General features: G+C 51.3%; 1 protein-coding gene across 9 annotated transcripts in view; it reads left to right on the top strand.

Annotated features, from left to right (window-relative positions):
• The window catches only part of ARHGEF11 (Rho guanine nucleotide exchange factor 11), a 110960-nt gene that overhangs the window by 79576 nt on the left and 9826 nt on the right, over positions 1-21558 (top strand). For 5 of the 9 annotated variants that reach the window (XM_088835891.1, XM_088835892.1, XM_055403986.2 and 2 more), the window contains 19 exons: positions 17-154; positions 3807-3881; positions 4070-4171; positions 5219-5317; positions 6496-6538; positions 7612-7708; positions 7867-7989; positions 10596-10619; positions 11609-11753; positions 12033-12132; positions 12902-12931; positions 15920-16046; positions 19158-19337; positions 19423-19470; positions 19677-19864; positions 20100-20246; positions 20516-20595; positions 20696-20821; positions 21379-21496. In XM_088835891.1, coding sequence (XP_088692017.1) covers positions 17-154; positions 3807-3881; positions 4070-4171; positions 5219-5317; positions 6496-6538; positions 7612-7708; positions 7867-7989; positions 10596-10619; positions 11609-11753; positions 12033-12132; positions 12902-12931; positions 15920-16046; positions 19158-19337; positions 19423-19470; positions 19677-19864; positions 20100-20246; positions 20516-20595; positions 20696-20821; positions 21379-21496 — 1990 coding nt within the window. The remainder of the gene's footprint in view (positions 1-16; positions 155-3806; positions 3882-4069; positions 4172-5218; positions 5318-6495; positions 6539-7611; positions 7709-7866; positions 7990-10595; positions 10620-11608; positions 11754-12032; positions 12133-12901; positions 12932-15919; positions 16047-19157; positions 19338-19422; positions 19471-19676; positions 19865-20099; positions 20247-20515; positions 20596-20695; positions 20822-21378; positions 21497-21558) is intronic. The other 4 variants (XM_088835888.1, XM_088835895.1, XM_088835889.1 and 1 more) reach the window with 3 other exon arrangements.

The following is a 21558-nucleotide window of genomic DNA, read 5'->3' as shown; positions in this document are numbered from 1 at the left end:
TCCTCTGTTCCTCTAGTCCTTGGTGAATCGGAACTCGGTCCTGTCAGACGCTGGGCTGGACAGTCCTCGGACCTCCCCTGTGACCATGGCCCGGCTGGCGCAGCGCCACCGGCGGCAGGGCTCCGACGCACCAGTCCCCCCCAGCAGCGACCAGGTGGGTGAACAGAGCCCCGCTGGGCTGTCTCCTTCCCCTCTTTTTCAGAACTGGGCTCCCCATGCATGGCCTTGGACGGTCAGACTGAGCCCTGCAGAGGCAGACATTGATGGAAGGACAGACGGTGAAGGGAGAACACGGTGTAAATGCACACACAGGGGAACGGCTGTCTTGAGTGTTTGGGTGAAGAGTCAGTGAATACATCTGTAGGGAAGTGATGTCCGAGGAGCAGATTGCTGCTCTTTATTTTAATGTCGGTAGAGAATAGGAAATAGGTTTGTTCAGTGTTTCTCCAGAACAGTAATTTTCAACCTTCTGTTTCTTTAGCAAAGTTCCTTTCTTGAGCAAAATATTATTATTTGGCACCGTAATATAGAAAACACTTTAAAGCTCACTACCTGGAACTTTTCCTAATCAGCCACCCCACTTTGGCCCCCGACCTCAGAAGAACTTCTCTGGAGCCCTAAGGTTCTGCAAAACCTGATTTGAAAGCTACTACTTTCAAGGGTAACTAGGTCCAGGGGGAGATTTCAAGGAGACAGGTTTTGGCTCCATGCAGAAAGCTTGCAAAGAATCTGAGCTGTAAGACAGTGGAATGGTCTGACTTGAGGGCCAGGGAATTGCCTGTCATTGTTGAGGCAGAAGCTCAGTCATTCCCTGTTAAGAGACACTGGCAAGAAAGCTCTGAGTTTTGTAAAGCCTCTTAAAATTCTTTAACAGTTCTTAAAATTCATCTGCTTCCACCATAATTTTTTTCCATATCCTCATACTAACTGCATAATGTTACTTAATACTTTTCTCTATGCTGACTTTTTAAAGCTTAAGTTTATTTTTAAAGGAAATCTGCCATTACCTTATGTTAAACATCATACACCATTTGATGTTCTAGTTCTCCGTATAGAATAGAGTTTCGTTACTTTCAGGTCTTGGAGGGGGAAAAGCAGGGAAGTGGATTGCACATATATTAAAATGCTTAGTGCACCAGCTGCTGTGCTATTTCCTTTAGGAAAAAAAAAATTGTAATTTAATTGTCACCACCAGAAAAGGAGACAGGCACGAGAATCTTTATTCAGTGAGAAACGGAGACAGAGAAAGGCTAAGGGACCACCCAGAGACTCAGCTTGCTAAAGGCAGCATCAGACTAGAATTTGGTTTTCCTAAGCCCCAGTGCAGAACTGCCTCCTGTCCTGGACGCTCTCTGAAGACCTCTCCCACTTCTGCACCCACCACCCACCCCCCCTTAATAGTACTACAGGGCCAAGGCAAGGAGGTCAGGCGCATTTCCTGTTCTTAAGTTTTACTTTAGGTGGCTAATAGGAGCATTTCCTCATCCTCTGAACTTGTTTCAACTCGGAAAACTATTTAAATTGTTATTTTTGAGTGATAAGAGCACATATAGTATAATTCCAGTTTCTTAATAACAATTTATGTTAGTAAGAACACAGGTGCAAACCTATACCATCCATGAAACTGTCAGCAGCTAGGGGGTAGAATCATAGGGAATTCAAACTGTCATATAATTCTGCAATATTTGATTTTCTTAGGCAAACTCACTCCAGTACTCTTGCCTGGAGAATCCCATGGACAGAGGAGCCTGGCAGGTTATAATCCATGGGGTCACAGAGTCAGACGTGAATGAGCGACAGAGCACACCCACAGCTACCCTCTACAGTGGGTTCAGGATGAGCTACTCAGCCGCTGATTTCCTTGGAACAGGCTGACAAGCTCTTAGATCGAATCCCCAGCAGTTTTCACACGACCTGAGTACCACTGCCATAGAAACCCCAGGTGGCACTAGTGGTAAAGAACCCACCTGCCAATGCAGGAGACATCGGAGACACAGGTTCCATCCCTGGTTCAGGAAGATCCCCTGAAGGAGGGCATGGCAACCCACTCCAGTATTCTTGCCTGGAGAATCCCATGGACAGAGGAGCCTGGCGGGCTATGGTCCATAGGGTCGCAAAGAGTCGGACACAACTGAAGTGACTTAGCACACACATACACATGATAAACATATTCTGCTTATGCAATCAGAAAAACTGTAAGGTTTGTAAAGACTTTAAAAAAATAAATCCTTCTCCCAAACACGCAAAAAACTAGTGCTTTCAGATTTCCCTAGAGAGCCAAGTAGAGCCAGAAGCGGTTGTCCAACACCCCCTGGAAACGCTGGACCTCAGGGGAGTGAGTGTCAGGGGAGAGGATACTCAGGGTGTGTCTGAGGAATACAGGTCCAGTGCATGAGGCCTGACTCTGCAACTTCAAACATGCCATTATAACTGGGTGCTAGACTCTGATCTCTAGATGTATCCTGAGTCTCTCGTGTTCTGTACTCAGTCATTATGAGCGCAGAGTCTGTAAATACCCAGGAGAACAAAAATGAGTGAGGAGAATTGGAGAGAAATTGTCAGGAGTCTCTCAAGAAGGTGGAATAGGAAGGTATCTTCAGTCAGTTCAGTTCAGTTCAGTCGCTCAGTCGTGTCCGACTCTCTGCGACCCCATGAATCACAGCACACCAGACCTCCCTGTCCATCACCAGCTACCGGAGTTCACTCAAACTCACCTCCATCGAGTTGGTGATGCCATCCAGCCATCTCATTCTCTGTCGCCCCCTTCTCCTCCCGCCCCCAATCCTTCCCAGCATCAGACTCTTTTCCAGTGAGTCAACTTGTCGCATGAGGTGGCCAAAGTACTGGAGTTTCAGCTTTAGCATCAGTCCTTCCAGTGAACACCCAGGATCGATCTCCTTTAGAATGAACTGGTTGGATCTCCTTGCAGTCCAAGGGACTCTCAAGAGTCTTAGACCTGAGAAAAGGGAGGCATGAGAAGTGCTTATTCTCGGCGGGTTCCAGAACACAGCCCTCGTTGGGGAATCACTGAATATGAGGGAGAGTAAACTGAGTGAAAAGTATAGTTGGGAGGAGAGCTTTGAGAGCTGAAGTCGCCTTTAGGAGAAAGCCTGAAGTGAAGCATCTGAGAAGTGCGCACAGCATGAAATCTCTCATAGACCTAATTGGTGTTGTAAGAGGGGAGGCTAGAAAAGCCATGCTGAGAAGCTTGCATTTTAGACAGGATCTGGGCGTTTACCACAGATTGTTGAACCTGCCGGGGAAATGATGGTGATGGTGTTGGAAAAGGATCAGCTGCATCCCCTTTCACTCAGGGAGGCAGACAGGGACCACAGGGCTTTCCCCCAGCAGAGATGGAGGGCACCCGGTAACTGTAGAGGAGCGGAGGAAGGCACTGGGTTTGGAGGCTGTGTTTGGGGTCGGGGGGGAGGCTGTTGAGCAGAACAACAAAGCCCCCAGCCCACCGGTCCAGCGGGAGCTCTAGGTTCTTACTTTGCGGGCTGACACTCCCTCCTCAGATCTTTCACAAACAGGAAGTGAGCACTTTCTCTCACTTCCCATCTTCATACGTCATGTGACCAGGCTGCTCGGAGCCTGCCCTGCCCCACCCAGGAGCAGTTGCCTTCCTACAAGTGAAAATCATTGATTCTGTCCTCTGAGATTTGGGAGGGTTGGTGAGATGCCAATGTGGAGCAGCCCTGTGTGGCTTTCCTTGTCAGCGCTATGCTGTCCCTGAGCAGACTCCACCGCGGAGGCCAGTCCTGTCCTCTGCCTTCTCATGTCTGCAACTTGACTCTCTCCCCCAGGGTGTAGATCAGAGCCCAAAGCCTTTAATTATTGGCCCAGAGGAAGATTATGACCCAGGTTATTTCAACAACGAGGTAACAGTTTCCTGATTTTTCTCCTTTCATCATTCTCTGTCATACCCGCCGCTCTGGACTGGCACCAACTGGGAGGGAGCTTGGGGGAAGGAGCCACGCTTATCAGGCGGGGACCACAGGAGCTGAGCTGGGGCAGGCGGTGCCCTCCCTCTGTGCCCCCCAGCCCTGCCCGTCCTTCTGCCTTCCAGAGCGACATCATATTCCAGGACTTTGAGAAACTTAAGTCACGGCCAGCTCACCTGGGGGTTTTTCTACGGTACATCTTCTCTCAGGCGGACCCCAGTCCCCTGGTAAGTTGCAAGTGTCTGTCTCAATTGAATGCCTGCTTGTGCTTGGCCTCTGTCCCTGTGCTCTAGATATGGTCAGTCAGGTCCGTGGACACGATCAGGCATGACAGAGACATCACAAAAGCCAGAGACCAAGGTGCAGCCTAGGTGAAACGGAGTCTTGCTGCCGGCTGTATCGATAGCACAGGGAGGAGGAGGAGGAAGGGCTCGACTAAGAAAGCTGCCATTCTGAGTCTGCTTGGAAGAGATGGTCTTTCTGGGTTTTTAGAGTGAAGGTGGATGCAGATGAATCATGGGGGGTTAAAGGAGCAGCCCTTGTAAATATACAGTGTTGCCACAAGAAAGCTTGGCAGACAGGAAAGGTGATAAAATGTCTTCAGTCTGAAGGTGATGACAAAGAGGATCGATCGTGAAGGGTGGAGATCAGGGTTCCCGGCGACAGTGCTTTGTGCCAGCAGCCTTACCAGTTTCTGTCATTCTGCTCAGCTCCTCATAAAGGAAGGGAGAGGAAGGAGAGGGACTGCTATCGTGTTCTCCAGAATAAGCTTCTTGCCCTTGGCACGCACTGCCGTCTTTCCTTTCTGGGGCCATCTCTTTAGAAGCCAGAGTCAGCTCAGCAGGTGTTCCGTGAACACCCGTGTGTATGTCCCGAGCGCTGGCATCTCAGGAGCATTCCTGAGTGAAGGTGAGGCGCAGCACAAAGAGAAACGCAGGCCCTTAAAACAACAGATGAGCCAGCGTGAGACAGTGTCCGTGTGGAGAGGACTCAGAGCTGGGGAGTGAGCGTGTTGGTAGAGGCGTGTGCACATCAAGGGCTGGGAATGATCAGCCACAGGTTTCTGAAACACTCTGAGCCAGGGCTTCTCAACCTCATCACCACTGACCTTTTGGGATGCTGGTGGGTGCCTTGCAGGATCTTAGCTGCATCACTGTACTCCACCCACTAGATGCCAGTAGCAGATGTAACAGTCAAAAATGCCACCAGAGGTCACCATGTGTCTCCTGGAGGGCAAAAAGATTCAGCACTCTAACCCATTTTCTCTCTCCTAGCTTTTTTACTTGTGTGCAGAAGTTTATCAGCAAACAAACTCCAAGGATTCCCGAAGCTTGGGAAAAGACATCTGGAATATTTTCCTAGAGAAAAATGCGGTAAGGCAGTCATAGATTGGATTACAGTTTTACTATATTATTTCAACCACTCAGAGGCAGAGGGAAAACTGAGCAAAACATTCAGGCCGAATTGAGACAGGTTCTTAAAAGAGAGGGTTCCTGGGTTCTGCTCCTAGCTCTAGTCTCTAAAGTTTGATCTCCTCTTGTACCTCTTTTGTTCCACATGTGGCAAGATAGAATGCACATTGCCTCTCTGAAATGTTTAGAGAAGAAAAGAATTTGCACCATGTCCTAACTGATCTCTGGATCAGTGCCTTGGTTTCCTTCAACTCTCCTTGCCTTGCTCATCCCAGGGATGAAGACACCAGATGATAGAAATCAGTGAGCCAAGAGGCGAGCCCAGATTTCTGAAGCTCAGCCTGACTTGCTCTTACTGCTCACAGGCAGGGTTCAGAGGGAGTGGACCCCAGAGTGTCTGGGGCGGGTGAGTACCCTGCCTCTGGACGCAGCTCCGAAGGATGTGCCGGGGTTGCCTGGTGGCAGTGCCCTGGCCTGCAGAAGGTAGTTCTCATCTTGGACTTTCTAATCTGATCAACTGAAGTAATTCCAAAATGACTTTGTTCATCTGGCAGTAAGCTACTAGGACTAATGAGATTGGGAAATAAACTGTTTTTCCTCAAGATTTTTATTTTTGTTCCCTTCAGTGGGTCTTGAGTAAGGAGGTTAGAGCTGCCAGTTGTTCCCTGTTGGTTGTTAGGGAACTGCCTGAGGATCGAGTTGTCAGGCACTTGTAGAACAGAGCCAGGCAGCACACTCCTGGAAGACTTGGTAACAGAGGCCAGCTCTCCTTTGGGAGTGAAAGAAACGGAGGCTGTCAAATTGCCTCATAAATATTTCTCCCTCGCGGCTAAACTGGTCCCAGGTCACTTTTTCGGACCTTTCCATTCCACGCACCCTGATGTCCCTGAAATAAGAGTGGGAAGAGTACAGGTGCCACCCTCAGAGTGTGGCCCTAGCTTGCCTTGCCACCTCAGAGTCCACTTCTCAAATCGCTAGCCTAGAATTCAGTTGGCGGGAGGGGAGTGGAGGCCGTGGTAGTGCAGAAGAGGGGAGCGCGGGTGGTGTTCTGGAGCCCCTCCAGCCCTGCTTGGTACCTCCCGCCTCTGCTCCGGGGTGTGTGGACCTCACCACTTCTGCCCCCACCTTCTGTCTTTCAGCCTCTGAGAGTGAAGGTCCCAGAAATGTTACAGGCAGAAATTGGTAAGTTGGTTCCTTGGTCAGTTTGGGTCCGTCTTGTGCTGGGCCTTGAGGATGGAGGATGGGGAAAGGGGAGGACACACATAGTCCCTGCCTTGGGCAGCTGTTCTCAGGTCGGGGGAAATAGGACAATTCCTCCTCGCAGCAGTCCACAGACAAGCACAAATAGAGGACACACCCTGCCTGGGAGCTTGTCATCAGGAGTCACGACTTGATCAGGAGACCAAGGTCTTTTATCCCAGCCTTCCACGTGACCTGTCTGGGCCTCAGTTGGCTCAGCTGTTCCAAGAGGAAATTGGCTTGCTAGACCTGGTCACTCATCAGGATCCCTTCGGGAATTCTTTCTTAAAAACACAGAAACCAGGGCCTCACTCCACCCCACCTGCAGAGTCAGACTCTCTGGAGAGTTTTGTTCTCGTGCTTTGCTTTGTTTGAGTTCCTTAAGTAACATAGTGAGGAGCCAGTGCACGGGGCAGTTGCTCTGCTCCCTCCTCACTCATGTCTGAGTCGAAGAGCTGAGGGAGGCAGTGTGGAGAGGATGTCTGTCTTAAGAGGCGAATCCCAGGAGCTCTGCAGAGGGTAGGAGTTTGCAGCTGCCCTCGAAAAGAGGCACTTTCCAGGCCCGGATGACAGGAAGCTTGTGGGCACAGGCAGAGGGCGAATGTAGGGACAGGAAAGGCACTGTCCAGTTTCTGGTGGGGAGTTGGGGCACCCTTGCCTTTTTCAGCTTTGCGATCTGGACCTGGGGCCATGGGGGCAGACTAGATGAGGTTTGCACTAGATGTCAGAGCATAGCGTCTGGACACATCCAGAGAGGAGCTTTAATGTTTCCCCCACTTAATGAGTGTAGAACACCGCGAAAATGCTTTTGTCCTTGAGGCTTGGACATCCAGATTCCAGTCGAGTTGAGGAGAGACCTGGTAGGTCCAGGCCTCACTTGCCTTAGTTAACAGGAGGACAACACCAGCTTGCCCTCTGGGACCACAGGGAGCTAAGAGACTCGGAGGTCCTGAGATGATGTAACCTCCTCCTCTCCAACACCCCTCCCTTGCTGTCTTCCCTCTGCCCCATCACAGACCTGCGCCTGCGAAGCAGTGAGGATGTGCGCACAGCGCTCTGTGAGGCTCAGGAGGCAGCCATGCCAGAGATCCAGGAGCAGATCCACGACTACAGGTGTCCGGCACCCACCCTCTGCTCCCTCCCCGGCTTCTCGCCCCGTTTCTTTCCCCTGGTGTGTGTGTGTGTGCGCTTGCACACACACGCGCACCTCACCCCTGTCCGGTGTTGGACGTTGGTATACATTTGTTTCTCTCTGTGTGTGTCTGGCTCAGAACAAAGCGCACCCTGGGGCTGGGCAGCCTATACGGCGAAAACGACCTGCTGGAGCTGGATGGGGACCCTCTCCGTGAGCGCCAGGTGGCCGAGAAGCAGCTGGCTGCCCTAGGAGACATCCTGTGAGTCTCCAGTACACTCCCACCCCCAAACATGCTGCACAGATTGATGTGGTTCACGGGTCTGTTCCCCAGCCTCTCGCCCTCTTCCACTTCTTGCCTGACCTGTCTTCCCCTGGAAGATGGGGAGAGTGCCACCCTCCTGCTTCATGTCCCAGGCTGGGGCTCCTGACAGTCATCCAGTGGTTGTGACAAACCACAGGCTCCAGGAACGCAGGGAGCTTTCTGCTCCCTGTGGAGCATCTCCCTGACGGTTCTCCCTTCCTGCTCGAAGGTCATATCTGGCGCTGAGTGTGAGAGCTACGCTGTGATTCTCCAGGGGATGCAGTTCCTTCAGTAGGCAGATGGCTCATGGGAAACTGAGCCATTCTTAACTAAGTACACTAGAGCTAACTGGCCTTAGGCCCTTGTGGAAGGCCTGCTGTGGTTGTCTCTCCAGTCCTGCTTTCTGAACATGCCCCAGGCCCCTGGAATGACGTTATGGGGACGCTCGGTCATAGGCAGACTGTCACCCCCTACTGCTTCTCCACTCAGCAGCCGTGTGGCTTCTTTGTTGGGTCACACCATGGCCAGGCAGGGTCTTCATTCCTGGATCAGAGATCTAACCTGTGGCCCCTGCCATGGAAGTGCTAAATCTTAACAACTGGACCATCAGGGAACTCTGAGTAGTTGTATGGCCTTGATCAAGCCACTTCATCCACCTTGAAAGTGAAAGTTTTAGTCATTCAGTTGAGTCCTACTCTTTGAGACTCCATGGACTGTAGCCTGCCAGGATCCTCTGTCCATGGGTGTTCTCCAGGCCAGAATACTAGAGTGGGTAGCCATGCCCTTCTCCAGGGGATCTTCCCAACCCAGGGATCAAACCTCGGTCTCCTGCATTGCAGACAGATTACTTACCATCTGAGCCACCAGGTGTCATCTAAAATGACGAAAGTAGGGTTAGATGATCTCTGCTGATATTTCAGTTCAGCAAATATTCATGGAGTCCCCACTGGTGCTAAGCACTGTTCTTTAAGTAAACTGTACCTTGTGCAGGCTGAGGGAGGTCAGGAACACCTAAGCCAGTGGGTTACGATTTCAAATAAAGCCTTATCCAGGAAGTTACACTTAGGCGACTGAAGAAAATGGGAACATCATCCCTGGAAATGTCTTGGGGGATGAGCATCCCAGACAGAGGGAACAGCCAGGGCATATTTGAGGAACAGCAGGAGGTAAGTGTGACCAGAGCACACTGAGAAACTCAGTGCTAACGTCAGAGGTAACTGGAGGTACAGCCTCGCAGAGCCTGGGAACTGTTGTAACTCCTTTGGTTTTTCTCTGTCAGTGAACAATGAGCCACTGGAGTTGTGAGACTCGATTGTGGGTGGAGGGTGGTGGGAGAGCATGGAGGGGTTCCAAACAGGGAAGTCAGCATAGCTCACACAGTAGGGCTCAGGCCAGAGTCTTGGTGATGGAGGCTGTAGAAAGAGGTCAGCTCCAAGTATGTTTTGACTGTAGAACCAACAGGAGAAATTTCCTAAAAAAATGATGTATAGGATGTGAGAGAAAGAAAAACCAGGGAAGACTCCACAGTTCTAACCTAAACGACTGAAAGGACAAAGGTGTCATCAGTCGAGTTAGGGACAACTGTATGGGGGACAGTATGGTGGTAGCAAGTTGGGGGCTCAGTTTTGCAAGTATCAGAAATCTCAGGTCTTTTTAGTCATCAGACTGGAGATTTGAATAGGCAGCTGAGTGTATGAACCTGGCATTTGACAAGAGGTCCGGGTTGGAGATGAGACTAGATGAGGTCCCACAGGGCAGGCATAGTCTGAAAACAACCCTCTGACCCTCAGCCTGAATGTTTCTGGGCCTTAGTTTCCCTCACAACAGCCAGATGATGGTTGTCACCCCAATGACACAGAGATGGAGGCAAAACATAGCCCAGCCTGTTCTGAGATCGTCGGCGCCACAGAATTGTATGAAACTGTTACTGACAGCACAGGTACCCTACTGACAGTGGCTTCTAGTTAAAAGAATGAAGCCTTTGCCTCATTAAATGGATATATAATACTGACTCATGGGTTATTTTGAGTGTAAATATTATACATGTAAATATCTTAGAATAGTGCCTGGCCCAAAGTGAGCATGCAGACAGTAGTTGCTGTTGTCATTTATCTCTTTTAAATGGGTCCTGTGAATCAAGTTTCAAGGTATTCTCTCTGCTCCCTCACCTTCCTTCCTCTTGCCTCACTGCCGGCCCAGCCCTTCTAATTTAGTCCTAGGTGGACACAAAGAGGAGCCTCTTCCTCCATAGTAGCTGCAGAGGCTGAAACAGACACCAGGCAAGAGGCTGTGTTTGCCATAGTCCCCCTCCCTTTTAGCCAGCAGGACACCATCATCATCGTCCTTCTGCTAACTGAGTCCCGCAGAGGAGTGAGAACCCCCAGCTTCTGAGCCCCAGGCTGGCTGCAGAGCTGAAAACAGGGGTCTGAGTCTGACCTTTGAGCATCCTGCTCCCCCCTAGACACCCGCCCTTCCTCTCGGAAGGGACTTGCCCTCCTCCCAGGCTTGCGCAGGCCGACCTCTGCCTTTGCAGTCTGAGGCATTTGTTCTCTCTTTTGTTCCAGGTCCAAATACGAGGAAGACAGGAGGTGAGTGAGTCTGTATGGTTTCAAGGTGGAAGGAATGGGGCTGAGCTACTGGGCGGTGTGTCTCTGCCAAGCACAGGGCACTCCCTAGCGTCAGAGCTCAGTTCCCACGTGTCTGTGTAACATAACACGGGGTCACAAGGTCCAGGCCTGACGGCCAGGAATGTGGGACTGCTCCTCAGTGTGAGGACGCCAAGCTGCCAGCACCCCCATCCCTGCCGCCTCTTTTCCACCCCCTCAGCCCTGGCTCTGCCTCCCCGCTTGTTTCTCATAACCCACCGAAAGAGGGAGTGGTGATAGGGTCAGCCTGTGTTAGCAGTGCCTCAGAGAGGAGCGGGGTGCTCCGCTGGCACTTTTTTTCCCTTGCAGCCTTTGTTTCTCAGCAGCCAGTGTTAGAATGAGTATGCATTCCTTGAGCATACACACATTTCATAAGGGAGAGACGATGGGGATAGAACTCTGCTTCAGAGAGCAGGAAAGCCAGAGCTGAAGCATTTGCTTCATTGACTCCACAAAGTGGACAATCTGCCTACTGCATTGAGAGACAAATACATTTTTAAACACAGAACTCTGGGCAGTTTCATTTCTGGCAGCTGGAAGCAACTTGACAGATCCTTTCTATCCTTTACTCCTTGTACGGGGGATGGGTGGTGGCAAAGGCAGTGTTCCTGCACTTGCCGGGGCCAGGTTGCTTCTCTTCCCATCCCTCTGCCATCCCAGCCCCGAGTATATGCCTGAGGACCTTAGCTATGGCCTTCCACCATCCTCCAGGCGAGCCTGTGGCTCATTTGCTTTTGTTTTGATGAACTGATGCGTCCTTCCACTGCCCATTCTCCCTTGGTCAGGAAGAATTCTGCACAGGAAAATTCTGACTTCTTCTGGGAGTCATGCAAGTCAAAACACCACCACCACCCCACCCTCGCACACACCCTGCCTGCAGAGTCCCAGCCTTTCCACCTGCTTCCGATTCACCTCCTGTTCCTCTCTTACAGTGGCCCCATGGGCTTCGCCCTCAATACCTACATGAGCCATGCGGGCATCCGTCTTCGAGAAACACGACCTCCCAACATGGCTGAAAAGGCCCAGTCCGCTCCTGACAAAGACAAGTGGCTACCCTTCTTCCCGAAAACCAAGAAGGTGACAGAGCTTCCCCAGACAGGAGCACGTCTTGGCGAGATCCCTGCACTGAGACAGCCGGGAGAGCCCTCTCCTGTTGCCTGGCTCATCCTGCTGCCTAGATCTCTCTCCCTCCCTCCAGTCCCTGGCCAGAAGCGTATGTGCTAGTTAGGGTACAAGCATGAGTCTTCCACCAGCTGCTTGTTTAGGGCCAATCTTAAGGGAAGTAAGTGGCCAAGTGATTAGTGGCCCAGTCTGGCTCCCGAGGCTTTCTACAAACCCTAGTGTTTCTTTTCTCAGCAGAGCAGCAATTCCAAGAAAGACAAGGATGCCTTGGAGGACAAGAAGCGAAACCCCATTCTCAAGTACATCGGGAAGCCCAAAACCTCTTCCCAGAGCAGTGAGTATTCGGGGAGCAAAGCCTTGGGCAGGGGCGTCTGGCCCTTCGAGGCCAGTACATTAGCAGGGGGCCTTCCTGTGCTTCTGGGAGCCGGAGGCCCGAACTCCGAGGTCAGCTTCCTGTCAGTGCTCCCACATCCTTGCCACACCCCACATGGGCTCCTGAGGTACAGGGAACTGCTCCAGGGCCACGGAGGCCATGCCAGTGCCTGGCTCTGGGAGCTCAGAGATACCGAATAGCCATGCAGAGGAGTATCCCCGCTTGAAAAGACTCCCTGTTGACAGTCAGGGCCTCCTTCATCTTCACCCATGGACTTGTCTGTCCTCCCGAGGGCCTGTGTGTTGGGAGCAATTATAAGCCCTTGATGGAGGGTTTCAATGACTGTTACCCTGAAGTGAGTGGAGAGAGGGCAGGTTTGGGGCCCATGGGCTCCCCTCATGCCATCAGAAACCCAAACCTCCATGGATCCTGTCAGCAATCTCTTCCCAGCTGTGTGTCATTTGCCTGGACGTTGCTGCTGGTGCTCCCAGTTATTATCTTAAGATCCCCATGTTAGTCTTGGAAATCTGGGAAGGACCGTGGTGCAGGCCTCCTGCCTTTCCTGAAATCGCTGCCTGAGGGAGGCGGGGAGGAGGGGACTCTCCTGGGTCAATCCAGATTTTTGCCACCACCTTTCATTTTCCCAGCTTGATGTAATTTTTATTTTGCCTCTTGAAACATTGATTTGATTTTTCATGGTTTGCTTCTGTTTTTGTTTGTTTTCTTTTAGCGTTTTATATTCCCTTGTCCCCTGTGGAAGGTAAAAGGACCATTTTATCTGGGTTTTTCTTTTCTCAATTAGCACCGAGTTTGCATTTTCCAAGTCCCGTCTGCCCTCCTTCCCCTCTCCTTGGTCTTCTCCCGTCCTGCCCATCCTTCCTCCCTGCCTCACTCCATTGCTCTAATGTGTGGCTCCATGCTGCTAAAGCTCCCCAGGACAAGCCCCTGCCAGGGGCTCCTGCCCTCATGCTGGGCGCAGGAGTCTACTGCCTGATGCAGGGTGGGAGGGGCCGGGCCGCTGCCCCCCAGGCACAGCTCCTCCTGGCGGTGCTGGCAGAGGCCAGCTCTTAGGTCCTCTGAGATGTTCCACAACCTGAGGCCTTTCTCTCATTCTGTCACCTCTCTGGATGCGGCTCTAAAAGTCCAGGACTCTGTAAATGAGGGAAACTCTCACACACTGAAATGTCCTGAACAAGCTCCTCAGGTTTTTGTTTTCAATTGCTGGAATAAAATCCTCATTTTTTAAATGTTATGTGGGGTTTTTTTGTTTGTTTTTTAGCTAATGATGGGTCTCCAGCAGTTTTGCCTTGAGGTATTTTAATTTCTGTCATCTCCTTTGCTTAAGCCCTTCTGTGCAGCACCTTCTCTTCTGACTCTTAAAACTTTGCCAGTGCCACTGCAACATTTAAAAAGAATGACCTTAATGTATGTATATTAGAGGACCTAATATCTTCTAAAATCTGTGTATTTTTAAAAATAAATACATATATAATTGGCATTAACCCAAAGAAACTTAGAACCTGGAGCTGGACAGGCTCCTTTCCCATCCGTGAAGTCCACATGCTTAGAATTAATTAAGTGATTAATATTTTCTAGGTTCTATAGTAAATCAAAGGGAGAGAGAGCAGTGAGATGCAATCAGAAGTTTAATCAATTGCTAGAATTCGCCTTATATAAAATGACAATTTAAAATAATGATCTTCAAAGTTATTTTTAAAGTTAAATCCGTAGCCTTGTTATGCTATTTTAAACAATAAAAGTAAAAAATCATCGGGATGGGGTGGGGGGGAGTCTGTAAAACAACGGAAAAAATGAAAGAATGGCCTTGAAACCCAGACTTTTACTTCTTAGCACATACGTCCTCCCATCCACTCTCCTTGAGGTGGGCATGAGGTAAGCAGCATGTCTAAGACCTGCCCCAGCTGCTTGCTTTGAGTCAGCCTGAGAGGGGTCAGGAACACCCAGGGTGGAGTTGCTGATCCTGGGAGCAGGATAAGGATGCTGGGAATTCACCATCTCTTTGAGTCAGATCTTTCTATTGTCATCTCATGATTTGATTTGATGTTTCTCAAGTTCCCAGGACATCAGACAAATCTAGATGCGCATCTAAAACCAAACACCCACCAAAGCTAGAAAACCTCATTTACTGAGAACCTTGCCATTTATGATCATCAGCTATTAACCTGGTTTATTAGTTAATGTATCTGATTGTTAGTGACATATAATTCACTTTTACTTTGTTTCATTGTTATTCAGAGAATGGAGGAAGGAGAGCAAAGGCTGCTGGTAAAAACTTTGCTCTTTTCAAAAATGCATTCCTTTCTATGTGTTTCTTCCCCTGTTACTCTGGGTTATTCAGTTATACCAAATCTCAGGGCCACACCTGTTCCTTGTCTGCGGTGTAAGCTACGGTGTAACTATATCCCAAGAACTGGACCTTTTCCAAGTGGCCCAGGGGAGGGGGAACAATGGGCTCTGCCTGGAGTTGCTGTGTTCTAGGACATTCCCAGGCTCCCGCATCATCCCCCAGCCAGGGATGCTCCGGGCTGTGGCTACACAGCTGCCCCTGGCTCCTGCAGTCAGGGCCCAGATGCACATTCAGTCTCGGACAGGCAGCTCTGACTCTGATCTCCAAAATGAGATTGATGGTAACAGCCTCGACTCCTACCCCATATACACAGCCACCTGTTTTGCAGTTTTAGAAAAGCATTACCTGTCTAAAGGATGTGGAATGGTGAGCTTTGAAGAGCCTGGTTAAACATTTTTCTGTTTCTTCTGGCTTGGAAATTTTCTTAGGAATCTCACGTTTAGATCCACAGGGAGATGTATAGATTTGTGTATGTCAATGGCTGAGTCTCTGGTTAGTACAGATAGGATCAGGGCCTGGTGCCCAGGGATATTTGTCTTGCCTTCTGCATCCCATTTATCCTTCCTGTTGGTCCAGGCAGAGTGGCATCTTTAGCTCATCTCTTGTTCTGACAGCCTGGACCTGGAGCTTAGCAAATCCTCTTTGAAGATGGGAGCCACTGAGCCCCTAGCCTGAGCTTTCTTCACCAGGGTCTCCATGTGGTGTCACCTACGCCTTTTTACTCTTACCTGCCCTCTCTACTTGGAACAGAGACAGCTCTCTTTTGTCTTAGCTTTGAATGCCAGAGAGTGACATCTGTCGTTCTAAGACCCACTCCCCACCCACCACTGGTAATGAAGTGTCTGCTTCTTTAATGATGGAGATGAAGAGGAAGGGGTGGAGGCAGAAAGAATAGGAAGGCAAGTCGAGGAAAAACACAATAGTGAACTCTAAAAGCAGTACAAATTTGAAAAGTGCTTGGTATAATTTGGCAACCTGGCCAAATTACAGGTAGATCTGTTTTTGGTCTTCCTGGTTATTTTTTAAGCCTGTATATGGCTCTTGGGAAAAACCTAGAAACCTAGCAACGATTGTTAAGCGTGAGAGTCATTGTAATAAAGAATTTGAGAACCAAAAGAAATATGCAGAGCAAATATATTTCCAAAGCCTCTCATTTTGCACCTGAAGAAAGAGTAGCCCCAGAAAGGTTGGGGGGACTGCGCGTGCCATACCCCGCAGTGGAAGAGCCAGAGCTCGAACCATGTCTCCTGACCCTCAGCCCCATGCTCTTCTCATCCATGCTTACTCATCACTGTCTTCTGGGCTCGAGGGGAGCAAGGGCCCTGAGGAGTTGTCCCTGAACCGAAAGCAGAGTATTTTTCATTATCTTTCTGCTTCCAGTCAAACCCGGCAACGTGAGGAACATCATTCAACACTTTGAAAACAACCAGCAGTATGACGCCCCAGAACCCGGGACACAGCGCCTCTCAACAGGAAGCTTTCCCGAGGACCTGCTGGAGAGCAACAGGTAGCAGTGGCTGGATGGGACCTGCTGGCTGCCCAGGGAGGGGAGCGCTGGCAGAGTCGGAGCAGGACTCAGTGCCAGCTACTCTACCCCCACTATACCGTAAGGCTCCCGCTGCAGTGCTCTCTCCCTCTCCCCCAACCTTCCTGCCTGGCTGTCTTCAGAAGAAGACATACTGTGTGCTGGTGGTCAGGCCAGCAGGCGAGAGAGCAGGGCCCCTGACCTTCCAGCAGGAATCATGTGCCTTTAAAATTCCTTTGGATTCACTCCCTGGCTACTCAGCAGCCTCCACACTAAGAATGAGCTAGACTGTGTTATAAAGCAACTAGTCAGGAAACCCTAAATGACACAGCTAGGGAAGAGTCCAGATTGGGGGTGGAGGGGTGGAGGGGGCTGGCGAAGGGAAATCTTGGAAAATAAGGAAGCTGGGTTAAGACAGTCTTTGGCGCCCATGAAGAAGAGAGCTAAAGATGAAGTTCTGTTGGGTGGTCTAAAGGCAGCATAATGGGCATCAGATGTCCACCTCACCAAAGAGATCCAAAGGCCATTGATTCAAAATGAACTGTTCTTCCAAAAGAACAAGGGGAGCAGAGGCTGTGGTGTTGCTCACGATCTCCATCTTTGGCCGGCTTCTAAGAAGCCTTCTCTGGCGTTGACACATACTCTTGGACTTGCTCTTGACTGTAACGTGACAACCATCAAGTTAGGTCTAACATTCTACAGCCAGCACTTAAAGTAAAAACTGCCTGTAGTCAGAAACATCCTTGCACCTTCCTTAAGTCATACTTGAGGTATAATAAATGTGGTCTGTGTGTACAAAATTAGTTCTTGTTTACACTGCTGAGCTGCACTATACGCAGGCCCAGAGGCGTGAATCAGCCTGCACAACCAAACCATTCATTTTACCCCTGAAATAACTAGTTATCAGAATTCCTGCTTGTGTGCGGGGCTACTCCGTTCTGTTTATACTAAGCCTTTATAAGCTTTAATATATGTTAAAAGGTTTTTCCATAGTGAGAGTTAACAAAGATTTAGGCAAGATGAAGGTTAGATTTGTGCCAGAGTCAGAGGCTGAGATCCCCTGGAGAAAGAAGCAGCAACCCCCTCCAGTATTCTTGCCTGGGGAAGTCCCCTGGACAGAGGGGCCTGGCGGGCTACAGTCCATGGGGTTGCAAAGAATTGGACAAAACTTAGCAACTAAAAAATGACACTGGTTGAGTTCTAATATTATTGAGTAAATTAAGTATACAAAAATATGATTGCTGAGGTAGGTGTGATCTTATAGATGTATCAAATATACAATTATAAGATATATTGTCAGCACTTTGAGGAAATATTTGAGACCATTTGTAAACTTATTCTTAAAGTTGTTAGGTAAATTTGCCCTGAGACATTGGTGAGGATCCTAAATCCACTCTTAGCAGAAGTGTTTGGATTTGATGATTATAAACGCACTGACAGTCTTGGAAGAAATGACATCGGCCGCATGGTGTGTCAGAGGTTTTTGTAGAAACGAAACAGGTATAAGAAGACCCCAGTTCTAGGCAGCAGTAACCTAGGAACTTTTGGTGAGAGAAGGGTTGTATGCTTCCCTTCTTCATAGGGTCATTTCTCACTCCTGGGTACTTGAAAGAAGGCCCAGGAACCTCACTGCACAAGGTTTGATGAGATGCTACAGTGACCCATTGTGGGGCACCAGTGCAAGTGTTTTGAGGTAGTCTGTGTTGGAATTGTTCTAACAGGCTTCAAGGAGTGCGTTCAGTAGGGGATCAGCTGACAGTATGGGTTGTAACCCTGCAAACTAACCGTTGAGACCCAGAGGGGAGCGGCATTTGGATCCTTTGGCAGTTCAGAGAGACCTGATGAATGGAGACCAAGCCATTTGGCTCCTTCTCTGCAGCAGTCTGCTGTGCTATTAAGAGCTCTCCAGACTCCCCAGGCCTTCTGTGGTCCTAGATGCAGAGCAGGAAATAGATTAGCAATCATGTCAGCAAAGAACCAGCCCAGCAGGGCTGGGGGGAGGCACCATCCTGGGGCAGCTAGGGGTCAGAGATGCCAGCTGTCACAGGACTGATGCACTGCAGGACTTGAAAAAGAGCAGCACCCAGTCGTCAGCATCTCAAGCCCCACAGACACTCAGTGGCCAAGAATGGCAGGCCAGGGAGCAGGTTTCTAAAAGCATGCCCCTGAAGGACCCTTCCAAGGTGCTCTGCTCTGTGGGGGCTGGAAGCCTAGAAAGGATGCTCTCAGGATGAGAACAGAAGAAATTTGCAATCCACGTCACAACTGGAGGGGTGGGAATTCGGATAGACTTTTCTGACAGGCAGTATGGAGAATGCTAAAGAGTATGTGCAGAGGGTGCTTGTACTTCCCTCTTAGAAGGTCTTGTAAAAGGAGAGCTCTGCCTCGAGCAGAGTCCATGGTGGGCACCGGCAGAGGGCCAGGTGGGCCGGCCAGGAGATGGCGGGGGCAGGGAGGGTAGACCTCATGGTTCCTGGTGATAGACTTTGGTGTCCACAGCAGCCTGATGGGGACTCAGGGTCTTTGGCATCCAGACACCCCACAGATCTGATTCTGTTAAGTCCCAGATTTTAGCTTCCTTTTGGGATCCCTTTCTGATCAGTCAGGAGGAAGATGAAAGCTTCCCTGGTGGCTCAATGGCAAAGTATCTACATGCCGCGGAGCAGCTAAGCCCACAGGCCACCACTTTTGAGCCTGGAAACCACAGGTGCTGAGCCCAAGTCTGAAGCTCCTGAAGCTTCCATGCCCTAGAGCCCGTGCTCTGCAACAAGAGAAGCCACGACAGTAAGAAGCCCACGCACACCGCAACTAGAGAAAAAGCCCGCATAGCAATGAAGACCCAGCACAGCCAAAAAATTAAAAAATTTTACAAGAGTAAGATGAGAGGTTCTGTCCATCAAGCCGAGCTGGGGAAAGGAAGGAGTCTGTAGTAAAAGCGGTTTGTCACTGAGCAGCGTCTGCACCGGGAGTTGGGCGCGTTGGGTCTGGTGTTTGGAGCGGAAGCCTCCAGTGCCGAGGCAGGCCCTGAGATGGAGTTGCAGGTCAGAGCTGGTCAGATGTGAGACCCCAAGGTCTCTTGCTGTTTCCACCCAGTTCACGTTCAGAGATTCGCCTGGGCCGCTCTGAGAGCCTGAAGGGCCGGGAGGAGATGAAGCGGTCCCGGAAGGCGGAGAACGTCCCCCGCTCTCGCAGCGACGTGGACATGGACGCCGCCGCGGAGGCCGCGCGCCTGCACCAGTCAGCCTCCTCTTCTGCCTCCAGCCTCTCCACCAGGTGGGCGGGGCTCGGGGAGGGCTCCGCCCTCTGGTATCGGGCGCCAGGCAGCAGGGGTGGCTGAGAGTTCACATTCTCTCCACAGGTCTCTTGAGAATCCAACCCCTCCCTTCACCCCCAAAATGGGCCGCAGGTGAGTGATGGGTGCAGCAGCGTCTCTGTTAGGTGTCCCTGACCCAGCTGTGCCTTCTGCTGGCCTGTTGGTAGTACAGCTCCTCTTCCTGACCCCCTGGTTTCCCAGGGCCAAGGACAAGCAGGTTGGGCAGGAGAGTGGGGGACACACCCCACGTTTGACCTCTTCCTCCGTGTGACACTGAGCCACCCCCTCTCTTCCCCCAGGAGTATCGAGTCCCCCAGCTTGGGGTTCAGCACAGACACCCTCCTCCCCAACCTGCTAGAAGACGATCTGGGCCAGCTCTCTGACCTGGAGCCAGAGCCGGATGCCCAGAACTGGCAGCACACTGTGGGCAAGGACGTGGTGGCCAGACTGAGCCAGCGGGAGATCGACCGGCAGGAGGTCATCAACGGTGAGACCAGCTGCCTCTCCCTGCTCCCACGCTGACTCATGTGGCAACGGGTGCAGAGCATCTCGGACACAAAGGGCAGCAGAGAAGAGAGGGCGGGCCTTAGGGGCACAGCCGGCCCATGCTGTGATCCTGGGAGGACCAGCTCCATCCTGGCCTTCAGGAGAGGTCCCAGCAGATCCTTGCTGACGGCTGTCCTGCTGTCTCTCTGCCCCTCCTTATCCCTGCACCTCCTCAGAGCTGTTCGTGACCGAGGCGTCCCATCTGCGCACACTCCGGGTCCTGGACCTGATCTTCTACCAGCGGATGAAGAAGGAGGGCCTGCTGCCCCGCGAGGAGCTGGCCCGGCTCTTCCCCAACCTGCCCGAGCTCATCGAGATCCACAGTGAGGAGCCCCCCACCTAGCCCCTCCCCTGGCCAGCCTTCAGATTTCTGCCCACATGCCAGGACCCCCGAGCACATAGCCCCTGCCCGTCCTCTTTGGTGGGAGAACTTGATGCCCAGCCTGAAGCCAGCATTCCAGCTCCCCCACGAGTGAAGTGGCTCCCAGACCCTGTCCCCACGGCACGATCCTCAGAGCCCTCTTCCCCTGTCACCAAAGGCCTGGCCAAGCAGCTCAACCCCAGGCGCCTCTGTCTTCTCTCCTTGCCCCAGATTCCTGGTGTGAAGCTATGAGGAAGCTCCGGGAGGAGGGCCCCATTATCAAAGAAGTCAGTGACCTCATGCTGGCTCGGGTATGGCTGCCCAGGTCCCGGGGAGGCCTTGGAGGAAGAGGGGGAGAGGTTCCAGGCAGGGGTGTGAGGTGGGCTGTGTGGTGTCCATTCTCCCTGTCAGTTCGACGGCCCCGCCCGGGAGGAGCTCCAGGAGGTGGCCGCACAGTTCTGCTCCTATCAGTCCATCGCTCTGGAGCTGATCAAGACCAGGCAGCGCAAGGAGAGCCGGTTCCAGCTCTTCATGCAGGTACGCTTGGCCTCTGCTTGTTGCCGCTGAAACCAGCCAGTCCAGTCTTAGCTCAGTGAGGCCGAAGGGGAGAGTTTACCAGGTCGACCCACAATCTCCCAGACTGCCCTGCTGGCCCCCAGCTCCAGGCACCCTGGCCTCTTCTCTCTACCAGGGTTAGTGACCAGCAACTCCGCTCCATCCACACCCTCCCCAGGCTCCCTTTTCAGAAACACTGACATATACCCGCTCTCAAGACAAGAGACACCAGACTTGCCATCAGATGGCTCTGCTCACCTACTAGTGCCTGTATTTACTCAGATGGATTTCAGTTTTTTTGTCTATAAAGTGGGAATAATCCCTGCTTTATGTGGCTTGACCACATCCCTTTCTTGGGCTGTTGTCTCCCTGCCCCCACCAGCTTTTTCCTAAGTATCAAAGCGAGAAGCTGCCACCACCATTTCTGAGTGAGTCTGGAATTAGGACCTATTCAGCATCTGTCCTGTCCTGTGGGTCCTGAGCCCACAAGCCAGCTCCTAACCGGGCTGCCGTCTTCCTCCACGCATCCTTCCTTGTAGGAGGCCGAGAGCCACCCTCAGTGCCGGCGACTGCAGCTTCGAGATCTCATCATCTCCGAGATGCAGCGGCTCACCAAATACCCGCTGCTGCTGGAGAACATCATCAAGCACACGGAGGGTAGGGCCCACAGACGCCTGGCCTTGGGAGGCAGCAGCCCATAGCCCAGAGCCTGGTTCTGG

Source organism: Moschus berezovskii, chromosome 4 (genome assembly GCF_049115385.1).
Source record: "Moschus berezovskii isolate FMDL1 chromosome 4, NW_MosBer_1.0, whole genome shotgun sequence".
Lineage (NCBI taxonomy): Eukaryota > Metazoa > Chordata > Mammalia > Artiodactyla > Moschidae > Moschus > Moschus berezovskii.
The sequence above is the reverse complement of the archived record's forward strand: the minus strand, read 5'-3'. Positions and strand labels throughout refer to the sequence as shown.